This window comes from Fundulus heteroclitus, chromosome 3 (assembly GCF_011125445.2).
Source record: "Fundulus heteroclitus isolate FHET01 chromosome 3, MU-UCD_Fhet_4.1, whole genome shotgun sequence".
NCBI lineage: Eukaryota > Metazoa > Chordata > Actinopteri > Cyprinodontiformes > Fundulidae > Fundulus > Fundulus heteroclitus.
In genome coordinates this window covers 46268068-46291586 of record NC_046363.1, presented here as the reverse complement: position 1 = coordinate 46291586, position 23519 = coordinate 46268068, and the positions used below count along the sequence as shown (strand labels likewise).

General features: G+C 45.9%; 1 protein-coding gene across 1 annotated transcript in view; it reads left to right on the top strand.

Moving 5' to 3' along the window:
- Nucleotides 1-23519, top strand: part of cpne4a (copine IVa) — a 49181-nt gene that overhangs the window by 12307 nt on the left and 13355 nt on the right. The window contains exons 3-9 of the mRNA XM_036135602.1: nucleotides 9439-9618; nucleotides 14420-14491; nucleotides 17119-17193; nucleotides 17655-17738; nucleotides 18978-19067; nucleotides 22082-22180; nucleotides 23021-23107. Of these exons, the coding sequence (XP_035991495.1) occupies nucleotides 9439-9618; nucleotides 14420-14491; nucleotides 17119-17193; nucleotides 17655-17738; nucleotides 18978-19067; nucleotides 22082-22180; nucleotides 23021-23107 (687 nt within the window). The remainder of the gene's footprint in view (nucleotides 1-9438; nucleotides 9619-14419; nucleotides 14492-17118; nucleotides 17194-17654; nucleotides 17739-18977; nucleotides 19068-22081; nucleotides 22181-23020; nucleotides 23108-23519) is intronic.

The following is a 23519-nucleotide window of genomic DNA, read 5'->3' as shown; positions in this document are numbered from 1 at the left end:
AGCTGATTACCGGCCACGTCTGGACAGCTTGGTCACATCAAACATGTAGATGGAGATATTTAAATGTTAACCTGAGGCGGAGCGAGGGTTCTCCAGCGGTTCCTCTGCAGCTGGGCCTGGAACCTCACATCTCGGAAACAGAAAATTGAAAAGAGGACGAGGAGAAACTAAAGTGGCGAGCGTTTCAGGATCGACCCGGAACCGATCCAGTTCTGCAGAGCCGTTGTCCACCAGCTGAACTCCCCGACCAGCGCTCTGCCCGGGCCGGTACCGACACACCCGGCCCGTAGTCGCTCCGCCGTGACCCTGGCTCTGTGGGTAGTTGTCTTACAATCAGAAGGTTGCGGGTTTGATTCCAGTTCCCCATAGCCACATGTGGATGTGCTCCTGCAAGTATTAATGAACAGTGTAGCAGGTGAAGTCCCCTCTGCCCTATCTTCTTCAGCTCATGTAAGCAGCTGTGCTGAGGGAGAACATCATCGGGTTAATGAAGCTCAGCGCTGCGTGTTTTTCTCTGAGAGACTCTAAATGTCTGGGTTTGAGATGTTTTGCTACGCCTGCTCTGGTCAGACCAGGGCTGAGAGCAGACAGGGTGTGATTACTTTGTCTCTGCTCTGGTTCTCAATAAAGTTCTGGAATTTCACTGTTTCATTGTATGCAATAAGTAACAGGAAATCAGTTATTATCTATTTCCCACAACAGCAAGGCACTTAAAGCTGTAGCTGGTAGTCCTGTTCAGAAACACTTTTTGTTATTCTGGGTAAAATGATCCTACCATCCTGACAGTAGTAAGTTATGTATTTACAAAAAATTGTATCTCTGTGGAGCTGCAGGCCTGTAAACGTTAACCAATCCCTGCTCTTCGGTCCAAATGGCAGAGTTCTGGTTCTGACCCAGCCCCCCCGTCCCTCTGGTTCTGGGGAATCATCTTATCTACTGTTAGTTTCCGCTTGCTGGCTGCTCATGCGCACTTCCAGTGTTTATGTATCTGGTTAGCTTAGCTGTTAGCTTAGCCGTTAGCATAGCTGTTAGCTTAGCCGTTAGTTTAGCAGTTAGCTTAGCGGTTATTGGTTAGCTTCTCTGTTAGCCGTTCCCTGTAGCTACGCTGCTCCAACCGTAGACTTTGAACATGGCTGAGAGTCAGAAGAAGTGAACCGTGTTCATGTTTATGAGAAGAAGAGGAAGATCTCAGTAGAAAGAAGGAAGAACAGAGAGGATTTGGGGGCAGTATGGCCAACTCAGCGACTTTGTCGCTATATTTAGCGACTTTTCAGACCCCTCCAGCGACTATTTTTCAAAAAAGCGACTAGCGACAAATCTAGCGACTTCTGGAGACTCTGACGTGAAAGCATGCATCGTTCATACTCTTGTCCTCCAGCGGCAGGTACTGCCGTGGGGCGCCTCCCCCGTTCTCCCCCTCCCGCAGGAGTCCCTCTCAGCGCTGCAGTCAGAGCCACAGCATGTTTACCGTCAGCGTCCAGACTGCAAATAAAGCTAACATGCGCTGGGATTGACGGCGCATGTTGATCATAAATAACTGAATTTGAAATATTTTATCTTAAATAAAAAACGGCATTTGATTCACACAGCCACATGTTCATGTTTTACCGTGATTTGTAGGCTCCTTAGTGGACCACAAGAGAAAAAAGAAAATGTTGAAAAAAAGTTGAAAGGAAAAAATTTGTAACTCCGCCATAGTTTCTCTTTATGGTTCATTTTGCCGGTCTCAAACCCGGGTAAAGGAGGAGGGTTAGTATTGTAATAAAATAAACATTAATAAAAAATAAATAAAATAATAATAATAATAAATAAACATTAATGGACAGAAAAAAGTAGCTCTATATATATTCTGAGTGTTTTTTCTCACTTTTTGTCTCTCTCTAACGACGTTATTTCTCACACAGCGTCAATAATATGCACATCACATCGTGTGGCAGATTATGCAAATTAGGCGATGACGTCATTCAGCGACTTCTAGCGACTTTTAGACCAGCCAATAGCTACTTTCCTTACTGAGGAGTTGGCAACACTGTTTGGGGGATTTTTTTTTCACACAATCCCCCTGAAGAGCGGAAGAGCAGATAACACCGTCTGGAGCAGTTATTCAGAAAGGGACTTGGGGAAACTCGCCGACTCTACCTTTAACCTGGAGTTGTCTAGAGATGGGTGTGATTGGGGTGAACGTGGCTTTAGGGTAAAGCTCTTTGAGAGGTCAGTATGATGAGAAGACCTCTAAATAAATTCAGTCCAGTTACCATTTAGCTCTGGAGGACTGGAGCGGTACAGCTGAGCTGATTTCACTCTTTTCTGGTTAATCACTAAAACCTAACTGCATGAATAAACTCTCTGCTCGTTTTATTCAGGGAGCTGATCCACCTGATAGTTTGTTGTAAAGCACCGTAGGAACATGGATCTGTGCAGGGTGGGAACTAACAACAAGCCTTCTCCATGTGGGACATAGTTAGAGCAGGAAGATGTCACTTGTTAGGCATGAATAATGTATGATTATTCATGATTTATAATTTCCTGTCAGAACCTTTATGACGGCACCAACATCTGCAGTAATAAACCGGGTGAGCGGCAGCTCTGCCAGATGTGGCTGCGCTGGTGAGATGTCATCCACAGCTTTGATGGACTCATGGTTGGAGAAGATGAAGCCCTGCAGACCTGCCACTGTTATTCCTTTATTGTTTTGCTAATGTTGGATTAAACCTTAATTTGGCCATGTTTATTAACTTTTATTTAACCGAGACATCGTTTCTGTTTTGTTGAACTAAATATACGAGACGCTACAACAATTAATGTGGAAACCTGCAATTCCCAATAATTAGCCGTGGGGTTAGCGCTTGTTTGCTAACATTAGCCGTGACGTGGAGCCGGCCCAAGGCACAAGCAAAACATCAGGGTGCTCCCATACATGCTTGAATTTAACACAGACCAGAGATTTAAAATGTATTTACTGAGAATGAGAAAAATGATCTAATTTGACGGTTTCAGCAGAGATAAAATATCTATAACATTTGAAACTGTTTACGTTGTACTGCTGATGATAATGTTGATGCTACGAGGTTTGATCTCAAAGACGTCTCAGCAAATAATAACCAATTATCCCTGATTGCTTTAAGCTCCTCTAATTAGACCAAACCGCTGTTTTTACTCGTTTTGTTCATTCTTGTATATAATCTGTTGGTGTTTTTTATTCATAAATACACATGTTGTATGTTTCCTAAGGTCACCTACTTAGTTGCACACATCTTTAATTAAAGTATGCTAGTTTTAATACCTCTAAAGTATTTTTCCTTGTTTTGTAAATCATCTTTGCTGCTGGTACAGCATGGGGAAGCCTGTGTAAAGTCTGCATGCTCTATTAATGCAGAGCCATCGTTTAACCAACATTTGGAGCCTGTTTCTGTGTAAATGTTGCTCTGGATAAAGAACTAAACTCAAATATTTGTCTATAAATCCTCCTAGTCATATATTTTAACTTTAGAACAGATCTTCTGTGCCAGCCTGGCTGGCCAGTAGTTAAATCAGACATTTTATTATTATGTAGTAATGTTGTTAACATTACAGATCTATAAAACACAGATCTACCCCTGAGCGTCTCAGGGTCGATAACGAGCTCATTAACGAGCCTGAAGGAGGGAGAAGCTGCTCTGCTGAAGGATTTAACTTTATTTGTCTTCATCAGATGATTTTGACAGAAATAAAAAGCGAATTAGCTCCAAGTCGCTGTAATGATCATTAATGATTCTGTGTCTTGGCTGACTTCCTGCCTTTTTTTGTAGAAGTTGTCCTGCTTGGCTTCTTCAGGTAGTTTTACTCCTGCCTGTCTTCTCCGGTCTCTGGTTTCTGACACCTTCTCACATGTTCTCACATGTTCTGCTTGGTTCCACCTGTTGTGTGGTTCTGGTCCTCATTCTGTCCCACTTTGGGTGTTTCTGCACTGAAATGCTGCTTTTCCAGCTCCAGCAGCACTTCAGCTCTTGCTCGCTCCTGTTATCGTTAAATGTCAGAGGTCATCTAACCTCGACGATGATCTCTGACCCGGCCTGAAGGACCAGGGTTCTCCTGCTTCTTCCTGAAGACCAGCTTGCTGCGTTCTCCTTCCCTGGCCGTCCCTCTGTGTCGTCGGGGATTATAATAACGGGGACACAGACGTACTACGAGGCACTTAAGGCTTGTTCAGACCTGAGCGGTTCCTGTAAGTAATCAAAGCGTAATGGTGGTTTTATTATGGATGATGTTTGCTCTGCGTCTGTAAATGTTTTATTGGCTCAGGGATCAGCTTCAGAGCTGCAGCCGCTCCGTCTCCTGAAGGCCCCTGCATTTTCCCCTCCTCACATTTAGCTTCACCTCAGACGGCTCTGGGCTTAAAGGAAGCAGTGGAGCTGGAATAACGATGTTTAGAGAAGAAGAACGGACCTTTGATAGAAGGAACCGTGAGAGGAAGTGGCTGGACATCAGCGGCTGTGGGAATTTGTCTGTTGGAGATGTTTCTGCAGCAGCAGGTGAAGAGAGATAAAGTTAAACTGAGTCCAACTTTCCAAAAGCAGCGACTACGACACAGCACCCCCCCCCCCCCCCCCCCCTGGTTAAAAAACCCTAAATTAACGCAGGTTTTATTGCAGCAACACATCTTCCCACTGGAAGCTTTCATTTTAAGGAAATAAAGGTTTTTAATCACCACATTTGTTAGTAAATGAAATGTAATTGAAGCATTTTTACTTTTATATTTCAGTTGATCTGTCATGTTTTGGTCTCTGAGGGACTGAAATGCTGAGACATACTGGGATAAAGAACTTTAAACTGAGGAGAACTTAAACGGGGATCCACTTGGAGAACGGACATGAAACGCATAAAATGCAGCAGGCGTGGCAAACCGGAGAGCGGATTTACTGAGGGAGGGATGGAGGATGACCAACGAACCGGAGGAGCCAATCAGATGAGGCGTGGAACGGCTGAGTGAAGGCAGGGCAGCTGAGGGAGGGAGACTAGTTAACGAGAATGGAGAGGAACAGAAACACAAAGGAACCGGAGGAAGCCTCTAACAGGAAAGAACATAAAATAAACCAGGAAGTTAAAATCAAAAGGATGAACTAAAACAGAAAACACATCTTTAACGATCTAACAATAATAATCACAAAGAAATGAACTGATACAGCAAAAACAGTTTTAGTTCCTCTGCTGTTCCTCTGTGTTTATTGCCTCTGGGCTCCACACTTAGAAGGTATGAAACTGGATTTCACTTCTATGCCGACGATCTCCAGATCTATCTAATTTAATTAATTAGATAGATCTTTAATTTAATTTAATTAATTTAATTTAAATCTTTAATTTAATCTATCTCACTTAATTTATCAATCACGTCGTTGTTGGCTCGGATGATATTAAAGCTTGGCTAGCCCTAAATGTTTAATGAAAAGGAAACAGAGGTAACATGGTTGGACCAAGTGGCCCCTGTAGGTCCACCACTGTGGATCTGGGGCCCCTGACAGCAGATGTTTAACAAACTGTTACTGATTTGGGTTTTAAAGACGCACCGTTATTTCAAACTGGACCGCTGATTTCCAGCAGCTGTAAAGTCCAGCTTTCCAGCAGTTCAGTATACGTTCACATGGACATAAGCGATCTGAAAAAAGGGCCGATCAGAATAAAACAGCATCAGATAAACAAGCCAGTCTGAATATTGTGATCGAATTAAACTCTACCAGACGGGGATTGTAATCTGAATGAGAGGGGCGGTTTATGCTGATTGATAATCCAATCAACGTGCAAATAGACGCTGGTCAGCATCAAGTTATTATAAATGTGTTAAACTGACCTGAGTGCGCCTGATGTAAACGTGACGTATTTTCTCATTCTTAGTCTGTAAATGAATTAGTTTGATGACCTGAAACACCAGAGTCCAGATATCTGACGAGGTAAACGTGTTTTAACAGTAAATGTCCACAGTAAGTGTCCACAGCAGTCAGACACGGGGCAGAAAGCAGGACTATTTTCTAAGCTGTTGGTCAGATCTTCATCTTCATCAGATCTTCATCTTCATCAGATCTTCATCTTCTGCCCTACTGGAGTATTTTTAGAGCCACAGAAAGAGAAAAGTTGTTCCTCTTCATTCTCACCCTGCAGCCTCTGCTCCTCTTCCTCTCGTCTTGTTTCCTCCTCCCTCCTGCTGGGTTCTGGGAACAGACCGGAGGTCAGAGTCCACATTATGTTCAGACCATCATGGATCATGTCAGAACGAAGTCATTAGTGTCTCCGTCTTCACACCGTACCGTCTCAGCATGTCTTTCCTGAACTCTTCTGGGTTTTATCCGGTCTTCTCATGCTCTGGTTCTGGTTCAGCTTTCCCTCCTCTTCGTCCTGAAGCCGCGGGGATCAGATGGGAGTACAGACATGATTAGGGAATTAGAAGATCTACGACTGGTTCAACAGAAGAGTTTAATTTTCTGTTCAGGGCAGCATTTATTAAATGAACCTATATAAATAAAACTGAATTGAAATATTAGGTAACAGTATAGATTTATTGGAGATAGATGGGTTTGGGTTCATGAGACATCCAACAGCACCGTCTGATGGCACAAGGAACAATCTTTTAGAACTGAGAGGTTCTAAAAACGTTGGTTTATGTTCTGTACTCTGACCTCCTTTAATGCATACGAGGACTGAAACAGTTCAGAACAAAGAACCCAGTTTTGAAATGGGTTCCGTCCAGCTTCTGACAGGCTGGAGACGGTTTGATAGATCCCTAACGAGCTTTAATTACAACATCTTTAGTGCTCTTGTAATGAGTGTTGGCCGTACGTTGATCAATACGGCATGTTAGATCGTCTTTAATTAATCCATTAATCTGTCAATGTTTGCTGCTTTATACTGAAATTTATTCAATGCTAGATCATATAATTAAAAATAAGATTAATTGTCCAGTAAACTGACATAAAATGGACATTTTCTCTTCAGCATCAAGCAAGAACAGAGCTTGTAACTAAATCCTAAAGAACCATGCAGACGTACAACAGATCCATTCACTTCTGCAAAATGCTGCAGCTAAAACATGAGAGCAGCTTTTAGTTTTAATGGATGGAGGACATGATGATGATGATGATGATGATGATGATCAACAAAGACTTTCATCTCTACCAAAATAACAACTGGTGTTTTAGCACAAAAATCCACATTAGAGCAGATCTGACGCAGCCTGTCCTCGTTTTCCTGCTGCTGGTTTTATTCCAGCTGAGAATAAAAAACATAAACAAGAGTAAAACGTCCATAAATAGAAGCTGCTGGTGGAGATCTTTCAGATATTTCTGAATATTTGCATTATTTCTTCCAGTCTTCATTAAACCATCACACTTCACGTTCACACGGCCCCCGCAGGCCAGACATCTCTACGATGTATTCCTGGATCCTTTAATTAAGCAAGCTGTGAAAAGTGGAGAAAGAATAGAGCGAAGAGAGCGACAGCTAAACGTGGCGTCAGCGTTCCTTCCAGGCCGTCCTCTGAAAGCTCCCAGAGACCCGGAGTCCAGAGGAGGACGCAGAGGAACCGTCGTCCCATGAGGAGCTGAACTGATGGGTGTGGAGTCCCTTCACCAGGAAGTTTAAGAGAATAAAGTTTAAGAGAATAAAGTCTGAAGGAATAAAGTCTGTAAAACCTGCCAGTCCTCCATGTTTGGCCCCATCCCAACAGAACAAAACGGGTCAAAAATAAGCTTTTATTGTTCGCTCTTAAGACTTTTATTGTTCGCGGCCCCCAGACTGAGAACCAAGGATGAGAGATTCCTGCAGAGCGGCTGCTGATCCGACTGCATCAGGACGGCTGAATGGATCCTTCACGCCGTCTCCAACCTGTGGGTCTGACAGGAGACGGCAGCGTTACCTGAACCCCTGATGCAGCGTTTCCAGCTGAGCTACAGAACCTTCAGAGCGCTAACCTCCAGGCGAGGAGAAGGTACTGACCCGCCTCCCCTCCCATCATCAGTGGAAATCAGCACCGTGCCTGCAGAGAGGCCGGCTACGAATGCTAACAGAATCCAAATCCTCCCAGAATGAGGTTCCACGGTTCCACGGTTCCACTACATCCCTCATTGCACCATGAGGCGCGGATGAATTCGGTTCTTACCGTTCCCAGTCGGTCCTTATGATCAGGATCCCAGCCTGAAGAGTCCTCAGGTGATTCCAGAGCTGCAGGTTCCCACAGGTATGGCTGACCACTCTTCTTCTGTGGTTTCCTGTAGCTGGCTGTGGTGCACGTCACGTAGCTCCGCCCCCAGAGAGAAACCCGCGTTGGCAGTTTTTGACAAAAAGGCTAAAAACAAGTTCTTCTAGTTTCAGGTCAGAGAAAAATTCTTCAATAAATGATTTTCTCAATATTTTCAGATTTGAGTTCAGTTCACCTTTAACCCTTTAAACCTTTAAACCTTTAACCCTTTAACCCGATGCTCCACAGGCCTAACCGGACTCTGCAGAAACACTCATAGTCTCTTCACTATGTTAAAAAAAGTAATTGGTAATGAAAAAATATTTCCTGTTGAGTCTTAAGTTTTCCTTTTAAGAAGATTAAAATGTGTCATTAAATTCTCACCCTGGAAAATACAGAAAGTTTCCGTCTGCTACAGAAAAAAAACGCTTTACTGTCCGATCTGAGACGTTTAAACACAGATAAATCATCCTGGGAAGGTAACAAAGACCGCCATAAGGCTTTGGGACTCTAGGGAACCATGGTCCACACATGGAGAACCCACAGAACTGTGGAGAACCTTCCTAGGAGACCCAGCAGAATCCAGGAGGTCCCAGAAGAAGCCAGAACATCTAAAGCTCAGCCGGCCTGGCTGCCTCGGCTCAGGTCTGAGGAACACCTGTCTCACCTGGTAAACAGAGACGGGACGCTGGTCTCTGGGAGAAGGCGAGCATCAGGAACAGAAGGAGCTCCTGAAGGGGAGCAGGAAGCAGCGGTGAGCGGCATAAATGCTGCCTTCAGGCTCAGCAGCAGCAGGATTTTAGCTCTAATTAGAGAAACTTCTCACCATCCGTCTCCTAGCTGCAGACCAGACTAATCAGAGAGCCTGCTGGACGGTTCCTCACGTTCCAGCCGCACGCAGAGAAGGTTCTGATCCGCCAGCATTCACAGGACATCGGCTTTCCTTTCAGCTGATTCAGACAAACGTTAAGTGTCCAATTAAAGCGTCTTTAATTAGAGCTGGGTGAGGAGCAGCAGCCTGAACGCCATCTGTTAGCAGGAGGAGAGGAGGAGGCGCAGCTCTCCTCCAGGCTGCACATTCTCAGCACATCTCTGCTAACTCAGTGGCATTCCTCTCCGTCTGACCAGCTTTCTGTAGCTCTGCGCCTGTTTAGGCAGCTAAAGCTCGCGTCCCGTCAGGATGAGCCGACTCGTCTGTTCTCTGCTCTCATGCTGTACCTGCGTGTTCTCCACAGGTGGACCGCACCGAGGTGATCCGCAGCTGCGTCAACCCCACCTACTCCAAGGTTTTCACCCTGGACTTCTACTTCGAGGAGGTGCAGCGTCTGCGCTTGGAGCTGTACGACATCAACAGCGGCCACAACGGGCTGAAGGAGGCCGACTTCCTGGGCTCCGTGGAGTGCACGCTGGGACAGGTGAGCCTCTGTGCAGGTGAGCCTCTGTGCAGGTGAGCCTCTGTGCAGGTGAGCCTCTGTGCAGGTGAGCCTCTGTGCAGGTGAGCCTCCAGAGGAACCCTGAAGCTGCGCTCTCAGTCCATTTAGGGACGACGGTGAGGAAACATGCTCAGCAGGACTGGACCGGCACCAAACCACGGTCCTGGTGACCCACTATGACCTGTTACCCATGAGACACACAGCACGCCATCAGTGGCCGTCATGGAGGAGAGCGGCCATGTTTAGAAAGCTTTCACTGCACGCTCTGACGTGCAGAGATGAGCAGAGAAAGAAGCTCTGCTGGAGACGTCTTTTCACTGTTTAACGAGAGATAATGTTCACAGAAATGAGAGAATGGGCCGACGGTAAGGCTCAACGTCCATGTTGAAGAAAAAGTGGCGATTAGAGGATGAAAAACAGAGAGAGAGAGGCTTAGAGCTGCTAAGGTACACATGAAATAATCTGACAAAAATAATCTAATAGTTAATTTTGATAAAAGTAGCACTATTACTAGAATAATACAGTTAAAGTAAAAAGTAGCTACACTAGAAATTACTCAGGTAAGGTTTAAAGCATTTGTAAAAAAGTCTCCTTAAGTGCTGCTTAACTGATCATAACATCTGATTTGTTGTTTAAAACTTATATAATCAAGCAGATAATATTATAAACAGGGCCGTGCAGAGACGGTTGGAGGGGCAGGTGCTCAAAGTTAAAAGAGGGCACAGATTTAAAACACGAAACAGACCTTGCTATACAACCGGCTGAATGTACCAACCCATACTATAAAGAATGTAACATGGAATCAAGGCGTAGCAACGAATTCTGGTATTTTAACAACGAACATAAAAGAATAACAGATTCCTGCAGAAGAAACACGTTCTGAATTTCAGGCTGAACACATTTCAGGCGTCAGAAAGTCTGGGACACGTTGACGACGTTAGATGCATGTAGGGCCTGTCAGACGGTTTAAATCTTAAAACACGCTGCAGGACTCTTGACTAAAGTGACCAGAGTTCTCTAATGAGAGCCGGGGACGTCCATGATGTCTCCGCAGAGTCTCTGTCTGGGGGTTGGTTTGCTTTAGCAGGGCGGGAAGGCCGGTTCGGCCCAGCTCCTCTACGCCGGGACCGGACCGGGTCAATAGCTCCTGTTGCGTTAAACCTTTTCACTCCATCAGGATTCGCTGAAATCTGGGACATTTGCGAGGACAGCTTCTGCCGGGGACAGGTCCTCCAAAACGGGGACCGTCCCTGGATGTGTGGGACGTCCGGTCACCTTTCTTTTGGCGCCCAGAGACGCGTGTCCACCAGACGCCCCTGTTGCTCCAACCGCGTCCGGTCTGAACGACGTCGCCCCCTTACTGAGCTGCTGCCCCCTGGTGGCCATCCTAGATGTGGCAGATCCCAGAATGGTCGTTATTCTCCGGTCCAGGTCTGCATGAAGGCCAAATGACATCCAGGCAGGTCATTGCTCCCAGCAGTGAGAGCATCCATCATAATTAGAGGTGAAATGTTGGACCCAGAGCCAGAAGTCAGATGTGATTTGTTCCATGAACAGGTTCCTGACCGGGGAACCCGGCCTGCGGCTTCACAGCGAATCCTCATGGTGAAAAACTCTTTAATGTGTTTCTCTGACATCCTCACAGAGCTTTTAACCAGCAGGTTAGGAATATTCTGATGCATTAAAACACTTTTAATCTAAAGAGAAGCTGCTCAACCAGAAAATAACAACGGCACCTCCAGCACACAGTTCCCCTTTTTATTAGTCATTGTATTTGCATACTGTAATATTTATTCACCTTTGATGGAGCTGTTTAAACAGCAGGAATGATGTCTCAGAAGAACAGCCCGTCACCAGACTCAAGGTGAAGCTCTTCTGCAAACAATTCATTAAAATCTTTCATAAAAACCCAATCAGATGCAATTAAATTAAGATCTTCTTCTTATTATTAAGATCCCAAATGATTCTGACTACTGCTGGTTTGCTTTCCTCCGTCTGCAGGAGCACTTTAAGTCCTTCTTTTCATTTTCTACCGCTGTGAGTTCAATTTCCTGCAGAGACCTGAGAGCGCGAGCCGAGTCGGTAAACACGTCAGGAAATGACACAGAACGCTGGAGTGAGACAGAAATCTGGCTCTGTGTGATATAGAGCTTGTTTTTCATAAATAACATTTAGAACCCACAAACATTTCTCAGCCTTTTTTCTAAAGCGGCAGAAATTCATTAAAGCGACTTCAGGAGGTTTAAAGAAATCCAGTTTTCCTTCCGTTGTTTCTGTGAGAAAATCTAATTTAATCTAATTATTTTGATTAGAATTATTATTGCGTTGATGTTTTCTGGATATAACTTATTTATTTTTGTCACAATGGCAGCAGAATGACCTGAAACGGACACCAAGCCAACATTGCTGTGTAGATTAGGAAAGAGCTGCATGTCAGAGACTAATTCTGTTTAAATGTTTAAAGTCAGGCAGAATAATTTTGCTTCCATGCAGGTTTTGTTTTTAGAGCAGGAAGGAAGACATGGATGGATTTAGCCTCTGAGATAAATGTTAGTGAGGCTGATGAGAATATCTCTCTGTCACAGCCATGAAAGCACATGATGAAAATGTGGAATATAATTACAATGAAGTGTAATTATATGTAAGGGGTAGAAGGTTGGCAGAAGTTCCCTGACTGCTGCTGTTTATCAGTTCAAACAAACCGTCTGTAGGAGAAAACGGACTCATTTAGTTAAATCTGTAGAGCTCTGAGCGACGGGGACATCTGGTGACCAGAAGGGCCACCGCTGATGTTTCTGCAGCACCAGGAAACTTTTTCATTTGAGCCTCACCTCCAGCCTGGAGACCGCGGTCCACCTTCTGTCCCGTCCGTCCAGAACTGTGAAGAACCAAAGAGCGACTGAATGAGTTCTTTAACTGACCTGAGGGGGAAATCCCAGGAGAACAGGAGCAACGGCAGCAGCAACGGGAGAAACAGGCTGGGAAACAAAGCAACTGAACATCAGGCGGTCCACCAGAAGAACCCAGTGATGAACAACAAGAACCAAAGAGCATAAATACTGAGGGAGGAGTGGAGAATGACACTAAATGCAGATAGATTTATCAGGAGAACGAGGGAAATTGGCCAGAAGGAGCACAGGGAGGCTGAGGAAGGGAGACTAATTAACTATCAAACCAAAGGGAAAGGTCTGACAGAGAACCAACAGAAATACTTCTAAACAGACAAAGAACAGAAGAACAAAGAAACTAAAATCTTAATTTAAAGAACAAACCAATATGGCAACACCTTAGATATGAAATTATATATGGCAAGACCTATAGAACATAATAAAACAGCATTGCTGTATAAACATCGGCTTGCTCAGTCCAGCTAGCGATGGGAACGTCATGCTCCGCCCATCGTTCACCTGTGAGGTAAGGTGTGACGATGAGAACAGAGACGCTGGTCAGAATCCCAGCAGCAAAGCAAGAATGTCGCTCTCATGCGATCATCAGCGTGCCGCGGCTGACTTTATTCAGGGTGTCAGCACTGCTTTGGGTTAACTCTGAGTGAAGAGCCATGAGGAGAAAACTGACTCATTTAATTAAACCTGCAGACATCCAGCTGCCAGAGTCCATATGAACACCTGGCCTGACCTGCAGACGCTCCAGAGAACCATCACTGGCTCTGGAGGACGAGGAGACGCTGTCTTAACCACGGATTGTTGAAGCTCAGCTTATCTCACGGTTTTACTTTTTAAAATATGTCAAAGAAAAAACAATAAAAGCCTTCAATTATCGTTAAGCTGAGTGGAAATATAATTAACTGTGATTAGCAGTGAGTCGGTTAATTAATTCATTTCTATGAATTGATTGATGATCAGGATCCTGACACCTTCATAGAGGACTTTCTGGTCCTCCAGGGTCCTGAAGACTGAGAGAAATGTGAAGAACGTGTTGAAGGACGGAGGGCTGAGAAGCTCAGTCATGATCTGCTGCTGCTCGGGTGGAAATGGACGTTCAGCAGAGAGGACCTGATCATGGTCAGCTCTCCTTCCTGAGAAGAAACAGGTTTTACCGCTCAGGGCTGAAGGAAAGAGGAGCAGCAGTCTAGTCTGATGAAGCAGTTATCTCTTACATCCTCCTCTTCCTCCTCTTCCTCCTGGCTGTTGCTTCTGCCAGCAGCGTCTCTGGGCTCGGCTGCCAGCTCCTCCAGATGGCTGATGGTTCCTGCTAGCAGAGCTCCAGGAGGAACGTAAGGAGCTCCGTCTGTCTCCTGCTGACCACGGCGGTTCCTGATCAGGAGGAACTTCCTCCTGCAGACGTCTGTAAAGAGGCTGAAGAACCTGCTGCTGCACGTCTCTGGGTTCTGCAGTTCCCCTTCCTGACTCATGGCTGTTCTTTACTTCCTGTTTTATTGTGAAAAGCCTCTAAAAGATTCAGAGACTCTCTGGTCTCCTCTGTCAGGGGACGCTGCTCTGGGATTTAGTTCTGGTTCTGGTTCATCTTCATGGTGGGTTCCCCTGCTGTGGTTCTGGCTGTTGGTGGACCGGTTCTGTCTCTCATGGAGCAGATATCAGCTCAGCTGCTCTCTGTGGGAGACGTCTCTGTCCTCCCGTCTGGATTAGACACCAGGAAGCTTCATCCTTAGTCTGGGCGGTTCTGGGCGGTCAGAACCTTCTGTGTCTGTCTGGATCTGCAGACATCTGAGCCCCCTGAGGGACTCAGCTGGTCAGAACCTCAGAACGTCTCAGGTTACCCGCGCTCCACGTTTTCAGCAGGTTTTCTCTGTGTTTGTCTGCAGATCATCTCCCAGAGGAAGCTGACCAAAGCTCTGCTGCGGCCCGGCGGAACCGTCGGGAAGGCCATCATCACGGTGAGTCTGACTCTCCTCTCCGTGGAGGTCGGGGCAGGAAGTGGGTCGGGTTCAGGTGGTTCTGCAGGTGTTCTCCGCTGGCCAACTTCATGGTATTTAAAAGAAAATGAAGAGATCCTGATGTTCCTCCTCCTGTCAGCTTTAATCCTGGAGGAACCCTGGTGGGTTCCATGGAGGTCCGTCCTCCTGGATCCCAGGTTCCCTGATGGCGTTCCTTCTTTCCAAGCAGCAGATTAGCAACGGCGCCATGTTTTCCTCAGACTCACTGGATCATCTCACATCAGAACATCTGAGCTGTTTCTGCTTCTCAGAGAAGGACACGGTTGGTTTCAGGAACCAGGCAAGAACTTTCTGACAAATGTGGGCCGCAGCTCGTTGTTCTTCAAAGCAGAGCCGGTTAAACCGCTGGACCTTCAATAATCTGGCGACACAATGCTGAGGAGCTGCTGGATACAAAGGAGCAAAGGAAGGAGCATTTTTCATGTTTTCAGTTGTTCAGACGTTTACTGTCTGCAGCAGGAAAACCTCCAGGTTCTGTTTCTGTCCCTGTCAGCCGCTACTGAGGGCGGCGCCGCCCACCGCTGCTCTGAGCATGCTCAGTAGGACGGCTGCCCGACTTCTTAATTAACGGGAGAAACGCTGAAGCAGAAAATGAAACGCGGTTCAAACTTTAGGGCAGAACAGGAGCGGTGGTCACGCTTTAGAAGCATCAGCAGCGTTAAAAGGAAACGTCTTTAGAACGTTCCCACGTTCTAAAGACGTTTCCTTTCATTTTTATTCCACTTTGTTACAGAAGAATAAACTCAGCAGAAAGATGGACCCAGATAGGAACAGACATTTCTTTCTGGTCAGTTGAGCCCAAAGAATGTGCAAACTGGCTGGTTCTGACAGTCTGGGTCAGTTCTGACCCGCCAGAGACCAGAACTCTGGTACTTTGGTTCCTGTGGGCTGGATCATCAGGATGTCTGGATGTTTTTGGTCTCTGAGGAATGAACCTGCCACCAGCTGAACCCGTTTCTCTCTCTCTTGCATTTTTCTATTTTCAACTCTTTGTCTTTTAATCTTTTATTGAATTTTCTCATTTTAAGAGTTTTTCTCATTTGGTTTCATTTTTATTCTCATTTTTCTTTCATCCGTCTTTTCTTTTTTTATTTTGAGTCATATAATTTTATGACTATAATATTTAGGGATAGACGATAATTTAGTAACAATGTATATCGATCAATAGACGTGTGGTTGAATAGAAAAAAGGGTCAATTAAAAGGTTTGTTTTCCTCCAGCGAAACCCAGAGGTAATTACTGTGTAAATAAATGAAGTTATGAGGTTATTACTGTGTAAATAAATGAAGTTATGAGGTTATTACTGTGTAAATAAATGAAGGAGTTTTCTCTCCTTCTTGTCGTTGTGGTCTGACTCCGTTTGCATCATGTTTTGGGACTTTAGCATCTCTAAGCTTCCAGGAGCGCGACTTTCTCAGGTTTGAGGGTTTGAGCGATCCGATTGGATGATGAATGACAAAAAGCGCTGATTGGCCGACGCAGAGAATCTTTAACCAATTAGAGACCAGCATGAAGTCACATGGTAGACAAAAGTATTAGGACCTATAAACCCTCATCTGTCCAGCGCCTCACGGCTTTAAGAAATATGATTAATACAAAGAATAAGCTCCAATAAAAAGTCAGACATTATATGAGAGAACAGATGTAGAAAGTTTGTTTGCTGTGTCTACATTTGCTGAAGTCCTGATGGGCTCACTGCCTCAGAGCTCTGCAGACGGATCGTTTATCTTTCCAGCGGTTCTGGTCCGTCTCCAGGAAGGCCAACTGGGTCGTTGCTTCCTGTTGATCACTTCAGTTTATAATGTTTGACGAGCTGCACGGCTCCATCTTTCTGCTTCAGTCAACCAAAAAACAGAAAGAAAAGGCGAATAATGAGTCTGCTGCAGATCACAACCAGAGACGCTTTTCTGGATAAGAGAATTATTTTAAAACCCCGGTTTTTATTCAGGAAACATGAGATCAGCTCTCAGTGTTCAGTTATTATAGCTACGCTCCTTTAACCCCAGAACCAGGACTCCTGTGAAGAAAACAGAGATTCTATTTATTCAGAGGAAGAAGCCCTGAGGAGAACAATCTTAAAATGTTTCCTGGAAGAATCCTGAAGTTCTGTTCTGGATGGTAGCTGGACATCTTCATCGTCACCTGGATTCCTCATCCTCACCAACCGTCCATCTTCATCTGCAGAATCACTCTTGGAGGTGAAATGTTCTGCCTTCAGATCTAAGCGGACGCTTTTCTGCGTCTGATGCAGCGCCACCTGCAGGTCAACCAGGAAACAGCCGCTGCTGTTACTCCAGATGTCTCTGAACTGGGTCATATTTTTAACCCAGTTTAGTTTTGCTGTGTTTTGGCCTTTAAACCTGCTCCAGTTTTCTCTGTGCTGCACCTTTCCTCCTGATTCACCAGCATCCAGAGCGTCTCTGCTGCTGGAGCTTCTCCAGGCCTCTGCAGGAGCCCCGGAGGCCTTGGCTTGTTTCTCCTCTCTGCTCCTGATCTGAATATTCAGTGTTTGTTGTTGCCTTAATGACGGCGGCCTCGCCTCGTAATCAGCCTGTGCGTCTCTCCAGATCTCAGCAGAGGAGCTGACGGGCAACGACGACTACATCGAGCTCTCCTTCAGCGCCAGGAAGCTGGACGATAAGGTAAGAGCTTTCTGAGCAGGAGCAATATTTCAGGATTTAAGCGTTAAACCACAGAAAACCAGGAGCAGTTTTTAAGTTTTCAGCTTGCTGTGGTTGGTAAAAAAAGCGTCTGAACAGAAACTGGTATCCTGTAACATGATGTAACATTTCTGCAGCTGAACTTTGGGACATTTCTCCAGAAAGCAGACCCAAATAAACAGAGAGCAGAGTGTTATAATTATGTTATAATATAATTATTATGTTATAATATGCATATAAATATATGCATATTATAACATAATAAGCTAAATGTTCTGGTCCTCAGGTTAGGATCCCAGTCTTTGCAGCTAAATGAAGCAGAATTAAAGGTCCATCTGCTCGTTAAACAGCTTGACAGCGTGAAGGAGGGAAGGTTGTCCTGCAGGAAGATCTCAGAGGGATCCAGAGCTGATCTGCAGCTCAATGTTTGTGTTTCTGTTCAGGACTTTTTCAGTAAATCTGATCCGTTCCTGGAGATCTACCGAGTGAACGACGACGCCACCATGCAGCTCGTCTACAGGACAGAGGTACGAGACTCACAGAGAACATGACACTTCAGAAGTCCCCAGAAAAACTGACACTTTATGTTAACAACAGTAAGCTACAAAAACAACCATAATTCATTCAAATAAACCCGGAGCACCAGGAAATGCTGTTTGACCTTCAGCTTTCTGGAGGTCCATGTTGGTCCATCTGGTCCATGATGGTCCATCTGGTCCATGTTGGTCCATCCCAGAAGCTTCTGAGCCCAGAGAGCTGGACCTCTTGTGAGGAGAACATCAGGTTCTTGTCTACTCAGTGAAGGAAGCTGCTGAAATCAAACATGAATCATTTTCCAGACCAGAGGTGTTAAAAGTATTAACACCTATCACTCTAGCAGAATTATAGATACCAGGGTTTAGTACAACGCAAATATATTAAAAGTTATATTAATGGATCCATGGAGCAGAAAAGAAGGTTGGCTTTAAGTCTTGGTGCAAAAAGTGAAAGTTTAGAGACAATAACCTTTGACTTGCTATTGGAATGTAAATGAAAAGATGAAGACAACAGATGATAACACAACTGGACATGAAAATGAGAGCATCACCCTCTTATAACAATTTTTATGGTTTTCTGTATACACTAGACAGTGTTGTCACAATGCATGATTAATCTTAGCAGTTAATCAAAAACAAAAAAGGAAATAATAAATAATCATGAAAATGGAATGTTCTTCTTCATATTTTGTTCTTTTTAAGTTGTTGTTGGAGCGTTTAGTGAACAGCTTGTTGCAGTACTGCCATCACAATCACCTTGTTTTATATCGACAAGCAGAATTAAAATAAAAGCAATGAGACTATTTTTAAAATTAAAGTAGTAGAAAGTACAGATAACTGCATGAAAATGTAAGGAAAAGAAGTAAAAAGTAAGCTAAAAAATAATTACTCCACTATAAATAGTATTTGTACTTAGTTACTTTACAGCTCTGCTCCAGACAGACAGGGAATAAAACCCAGAGGAAGTAGCAGAACTGCAGCGGTGTTATAATCTGCTGATAACAGCAGGAAATCATGAAAGCTGCAGATTCCACCGTTAAACATCTGAAATTCTAACAATAGGTAAACAGGGTGAAGATGGTTAGCATGAAGCAGCATGCTCATTTGGTATTAACGTGAGGAAATAAGTCAGGTTTGGTAAATGCTGGATTTAAGCAGATGTGACTGTCTGCAGGATGCTGCAGACCTCAGGCAGCTTCAGGTCTAACATCTTGTCTCTGTCCTCCTCAGACGGTCATGAATAATCTGAATCCTGTGTGGAAAACCTTCAAAGTCTCTCTGAACTCGCTCTGCAGTGGAGACCATGAGCGGAAGCTGCAGGTAAAGCTCTCTGTGTCTCTGGTGTCGGTCCATGGAGGTGGTGGCGCCAGGCTAAATCTGGACGTCTGATTGGCTGCTGCAGCAGGCCAGGCTTCAGTTTGCAGGGACAGACAACCTTTATATCTTCTTCTCACGGCTGGAGCCTCAGAAATTCATCAGAGTGATGGTTCTAGCTGCTTAAACACGTCTTTACCTGGCAGGACTCCCCATCATCAGGTGTGTTTAGACCCTCAGTCAGGGCCAGGGGTCGTGTCCAGGGCTTTTAAATAATCAGCAGCAGGTCAGGATGAAGATCAGATGAGAGGAAACTGTGAATGTTAGATTTGACTGAATGCAAACAGCTGCTGGGATCCTGATGCAGTTTGGAAACCACTGGATTAGGCAGATGTTCCAGGTTTGAACAACTATGGAGGCTGTTGTGTTCATTCATGCATCCTGAACACTGTGGACGTATCTGTTGCAGCAGAATTAAAGTAATTATCTTTATTTGTCATTACAACAAAGGTGTCCTCTGCGTCTAAGCAGCGGGACGCCTCTGGGCAGCATTCTGGGGTTTGCTCAGTCTGCGGGATTCAAACCGGGGAACTCTCAACCTTCTCAGGAGGCAGGCTCTCTGCTCTGACCACAAGGCCACCACTCCCACTTTAATCCTGTTCCTGCGTAACACAAGCAGGAAATTTATGGTAATTAGTAACGAGCAGCTAGCCTGGTGAGCTAATGTGGCGGCAGGCTAATTATTGATGTGCCGCTGCTAGCCAGCTGCAAACACGCGCTGCTGTAGCTCATTTCCTGCTTCATAATGTATTTATGGTAGGTTATAGCAGGTTAACGAGGACTAAGCAGGAAGATATCGCTGATTAATGCGTCTCTTTGTGTTAGAAGGTGGAAACATGTAGCCTCGTGAGACCATCCTGATCTCGCGAGCTTTCAAGGTTTCACTCGCAGATCAGTCTGGCTACTCTCCCTTAAAGAAAATTTGGAGCCGTTCACCAAACGAACGTCCAATCAGCGTTGGCTTTGAGGCGGGTTGAGGTGTGACGCAACGGGATTGGATCTGATTGGTTCATTTGGCCCGTCTATCACCAACATAGGCCAATCAGCTAACCAGTATTTTCGCCCCTTCCCAAAGTTACTTCAACGGAAGGTTTCCAGATGGATATGCGGAGCAAATCTATCTGGCGGAGTCAGGTAAGGAAACATGGGGAAATGTGGGACTCTGTAGCTGCTGGGATCGGTGGCTTTTATTGGCTTATAGAGCTAGATGTCATCTGCATAGAAGTTGATTTACGTGTGCAGGGATTATCAATAAGCCGTGCAAAAGAAAGGGAACAAAACCTGATGTCTGTGGTTTTATGCACAGGTAAACATGTGCATGATGTGACCTTCTGATACGCCTGGATGTCCCCGCTGGGGGCAATAAAGGATTCTATTCTATTCTATTCTATTCTATTTTATTCTATTCTATTCTATTCTATTCTATTTTATTCTATTCTATCACCCAATGAGACGCCATTGTGGATGCTATCAGATGTTCGATGATTTTTCAGTCACCACTTTCTCTGCAGCTGAAATAAAACATCTAGAAGTTTGACAATCAGCTTCTGATTGAACCCAGTAGAAGTCATCTCCTCTCCATGAAGCTCGTTAAGGTGTTACCTTGATGACGAGCAGCAGGGAGCTCAGGCCAACGGCGTCTGTGTGGAAACTAGAAGTTCTAACCAGTTGCATCCTGATCTGGACCCAGAAGGTTCTGAGCTGCTTTGCTCTGAGTTGAATGTGATGTTTGAGTGTTTCTGACGCTGAGGGAGGATGAGGAACCGATGGAGGAGCAGGAGGAGCTGGATGCTCCTGTTACCCAGAACCCTCTGCTGCTAAACGGCCCTGCAGGTGGGATCAGCTCCAGGTAAACGAGTCTGAGAGCTCGCTGCAGGTCTGCTGAGAATCTGTGAAGCAGGAAATCCCCGTGTCTCCATCCAGCAAACATCTGAGCTGCTAATTTGTCAGCGTGAATGAAGCTGTGAGTGTGACAGCTCATTAAAAGCCTCAGTGTGTCTCCTCACAGGTAGATGAAGGGGGGAGCCTCCTCCTTCCCCGTTATCCTGATGTGTTGCTTCATTTCTGCGGAGATGACGGCTCGTCCAGCCGCCGCTGCTTTAATGAGCGAGGAAGGACCCGGTGGCTCCTGATGATGAATGCAGAGAATAACCGTCCATGCATGCTGGATCAACAGTGGAATCCTGCTGCTGATGTCTCACCTTTCTGAAAACATGAAGCCACGTGATGTCTGGGACATCTGCAGCGTGCTGCTGTGATCTCTGAGAGGCTTTAAGCGTCAGATAAACGTTCCTCAGATCTGAGGCCGTCTGTCAACCAGCAGCAGCTCGTTAGGCTGTGGGGTCGTTATAAAGCAGCACGTCATTAAAGGTGCAGGAGTTCTCCTGGGTTCTTCCTCATGATCCACGTTCCTCCTGAAAACACGTCTACTCCTTCAGCTTCTTTCAAACAGAGGCTGGATATTCTCACACAAATCAGCAGAACGTTCATTCATTTCAAGAAGAGAATTTAAAAATGTGATTACTATAAACTGCACTGGATTATAAAGTGGATTACCTATAAATATAAATAATCTATGTGTAATATCACTCCTCCACGTCTGCAGCTCTCTATCCGTCTCTGGGGGGGGGGGGGGTACAGAGTAGCTGGACTCAGAGGAGAACATCTGGCTCGGCCCAGAAGGTCCGGTTCTGCAGATGTTTGGTGGAAAAGGAGCAGCAGCGTCTTTCTGCTCTCTGTTCTCCATCCAGTGTTCTCTGACGTTCCTGTTCTCCATCCAGTGCTCTCTGACGTTCCTGTTCTCCATCCAGTGTTCTCTGACGTTCCTGTTCTCCATCCAGTGTTCTCTGACGTTCCTGTTCTCCATCCGGAGCTCTCTGACGTTCCTGTTCTCCATCCAGTGTTCTCTGACGTTCCTGTTCTCCATCCAGTGTTCTCTGACGTTCCTGTTCTCCATCCAGTGCACCGTGTGGGACTGGGACTCCAACGGGAAGCACGACTACATCGGCGAGTTCGAGGCCTCGTTCACAGAGATGAGAGGAGCCATCGACGGGCGGCAGGTGAGAACTTTGATCTGAGAACTCTGGACCAGGAGTTTGATGCTTCTGAGCTGCAGGTTTGCAGAACGCGGAACGTGTTCCTGCAGCTCGTTAGTCTGCTGTGGGAGTGGAAGCAGACAGCCGGCGTTCTCCTGCTGCACAATCAATTTACCGACTGAGCGAGTGTCAGCCTGAGCGGCACCGCGGCCCAAACACCGGGACTCGCTGCCAGAACTCCAGATCCACAGCATGTAGAGCCCAGTGGTTAGAGAACGGGGCGCTACAGGCTGAGGTTCCTGGTTCAACTCCCACAGAGTCCCTGAGCACCACCCTCTGCCCCAGATCGCTCCCTGAGGGCCTGAATGTGACGTTCTGAGTAGAATCAGCTGTTCTACCTCCAGAGCAGGTTCTGCTGCAGGGTAAACGTTTCCCACTGACGGAACACGTTCCCTCCCCTCAGGTTCTAAAACATTTACTTAGCATAAAGCAGCTCGTCCTGTTGCAGCTGGTAGAACTTGCAGAACCTTCATCAGCTAGCAGAACCTTCTCTCGTGTTGTGGAGAACATTTGGTCGACTTCTTTCAAATGTTCCTTCAGATCGTTGAGGTTTCTGCTCTGCAGAACGAGCCCACCATGATGTTCTAGACAGCTGCTATCAGAGCCCGTCACGGTCCAACATCGCTGCTGCTCAGAGAACCTTCTCCATCGGTCAGAACCCCAGACGTTCTCCTTCAGCCCGGCGGGTTCTGTGCTGATTAAGCTTTTACCTGTCCAGGGTTCCATGCGGCGCTGCAGAACGTTCATGTGTGCAGATGATCCACAGCTGCAGGTTCTACTGATGCCGCCGTGTTTGTGTTGCAGGTGCAGTGGCCGTGCATGAACCCCAAGTACAAAGTCAAGAAGAAGAACTACAAGAACTCGGGGATCGTCATTCTGAACCAGTGCAAGGTGACGTCTGGCTAGCAGCCGCTCGTCTTTCCCTGCAGGCCGAAGCTCAGAAGAAGCAATTACTGAGCAGCTGCTCACCCTGACATTCCTGCTGAGGAGAGACGGCGCGCTGGGGAACCCTGGGGAACCCTGGGGAACCCTGCCGCCGAATGACAGCGACATTACATTTAGGCTGAGGACACTCCACACCAGATGAACTCCCACGTCCACAGAGGGACGTTTCATCAGAACCCCAATTACAGGCGGCTCATTTCCACTCATGCCAGGCCTGCAGGGGGGGGACCGGGTCTTAGGGTGCAGCTTCGTGTCCTGGTGAAGGACTGAGAGCGAGCAGAACGTCTGCAGAACGTCTGCAGAATGTCAGCTGAACGTCAGCAGAACGTCTGCAGAACGTCAGCAGAACGTCTGCAGA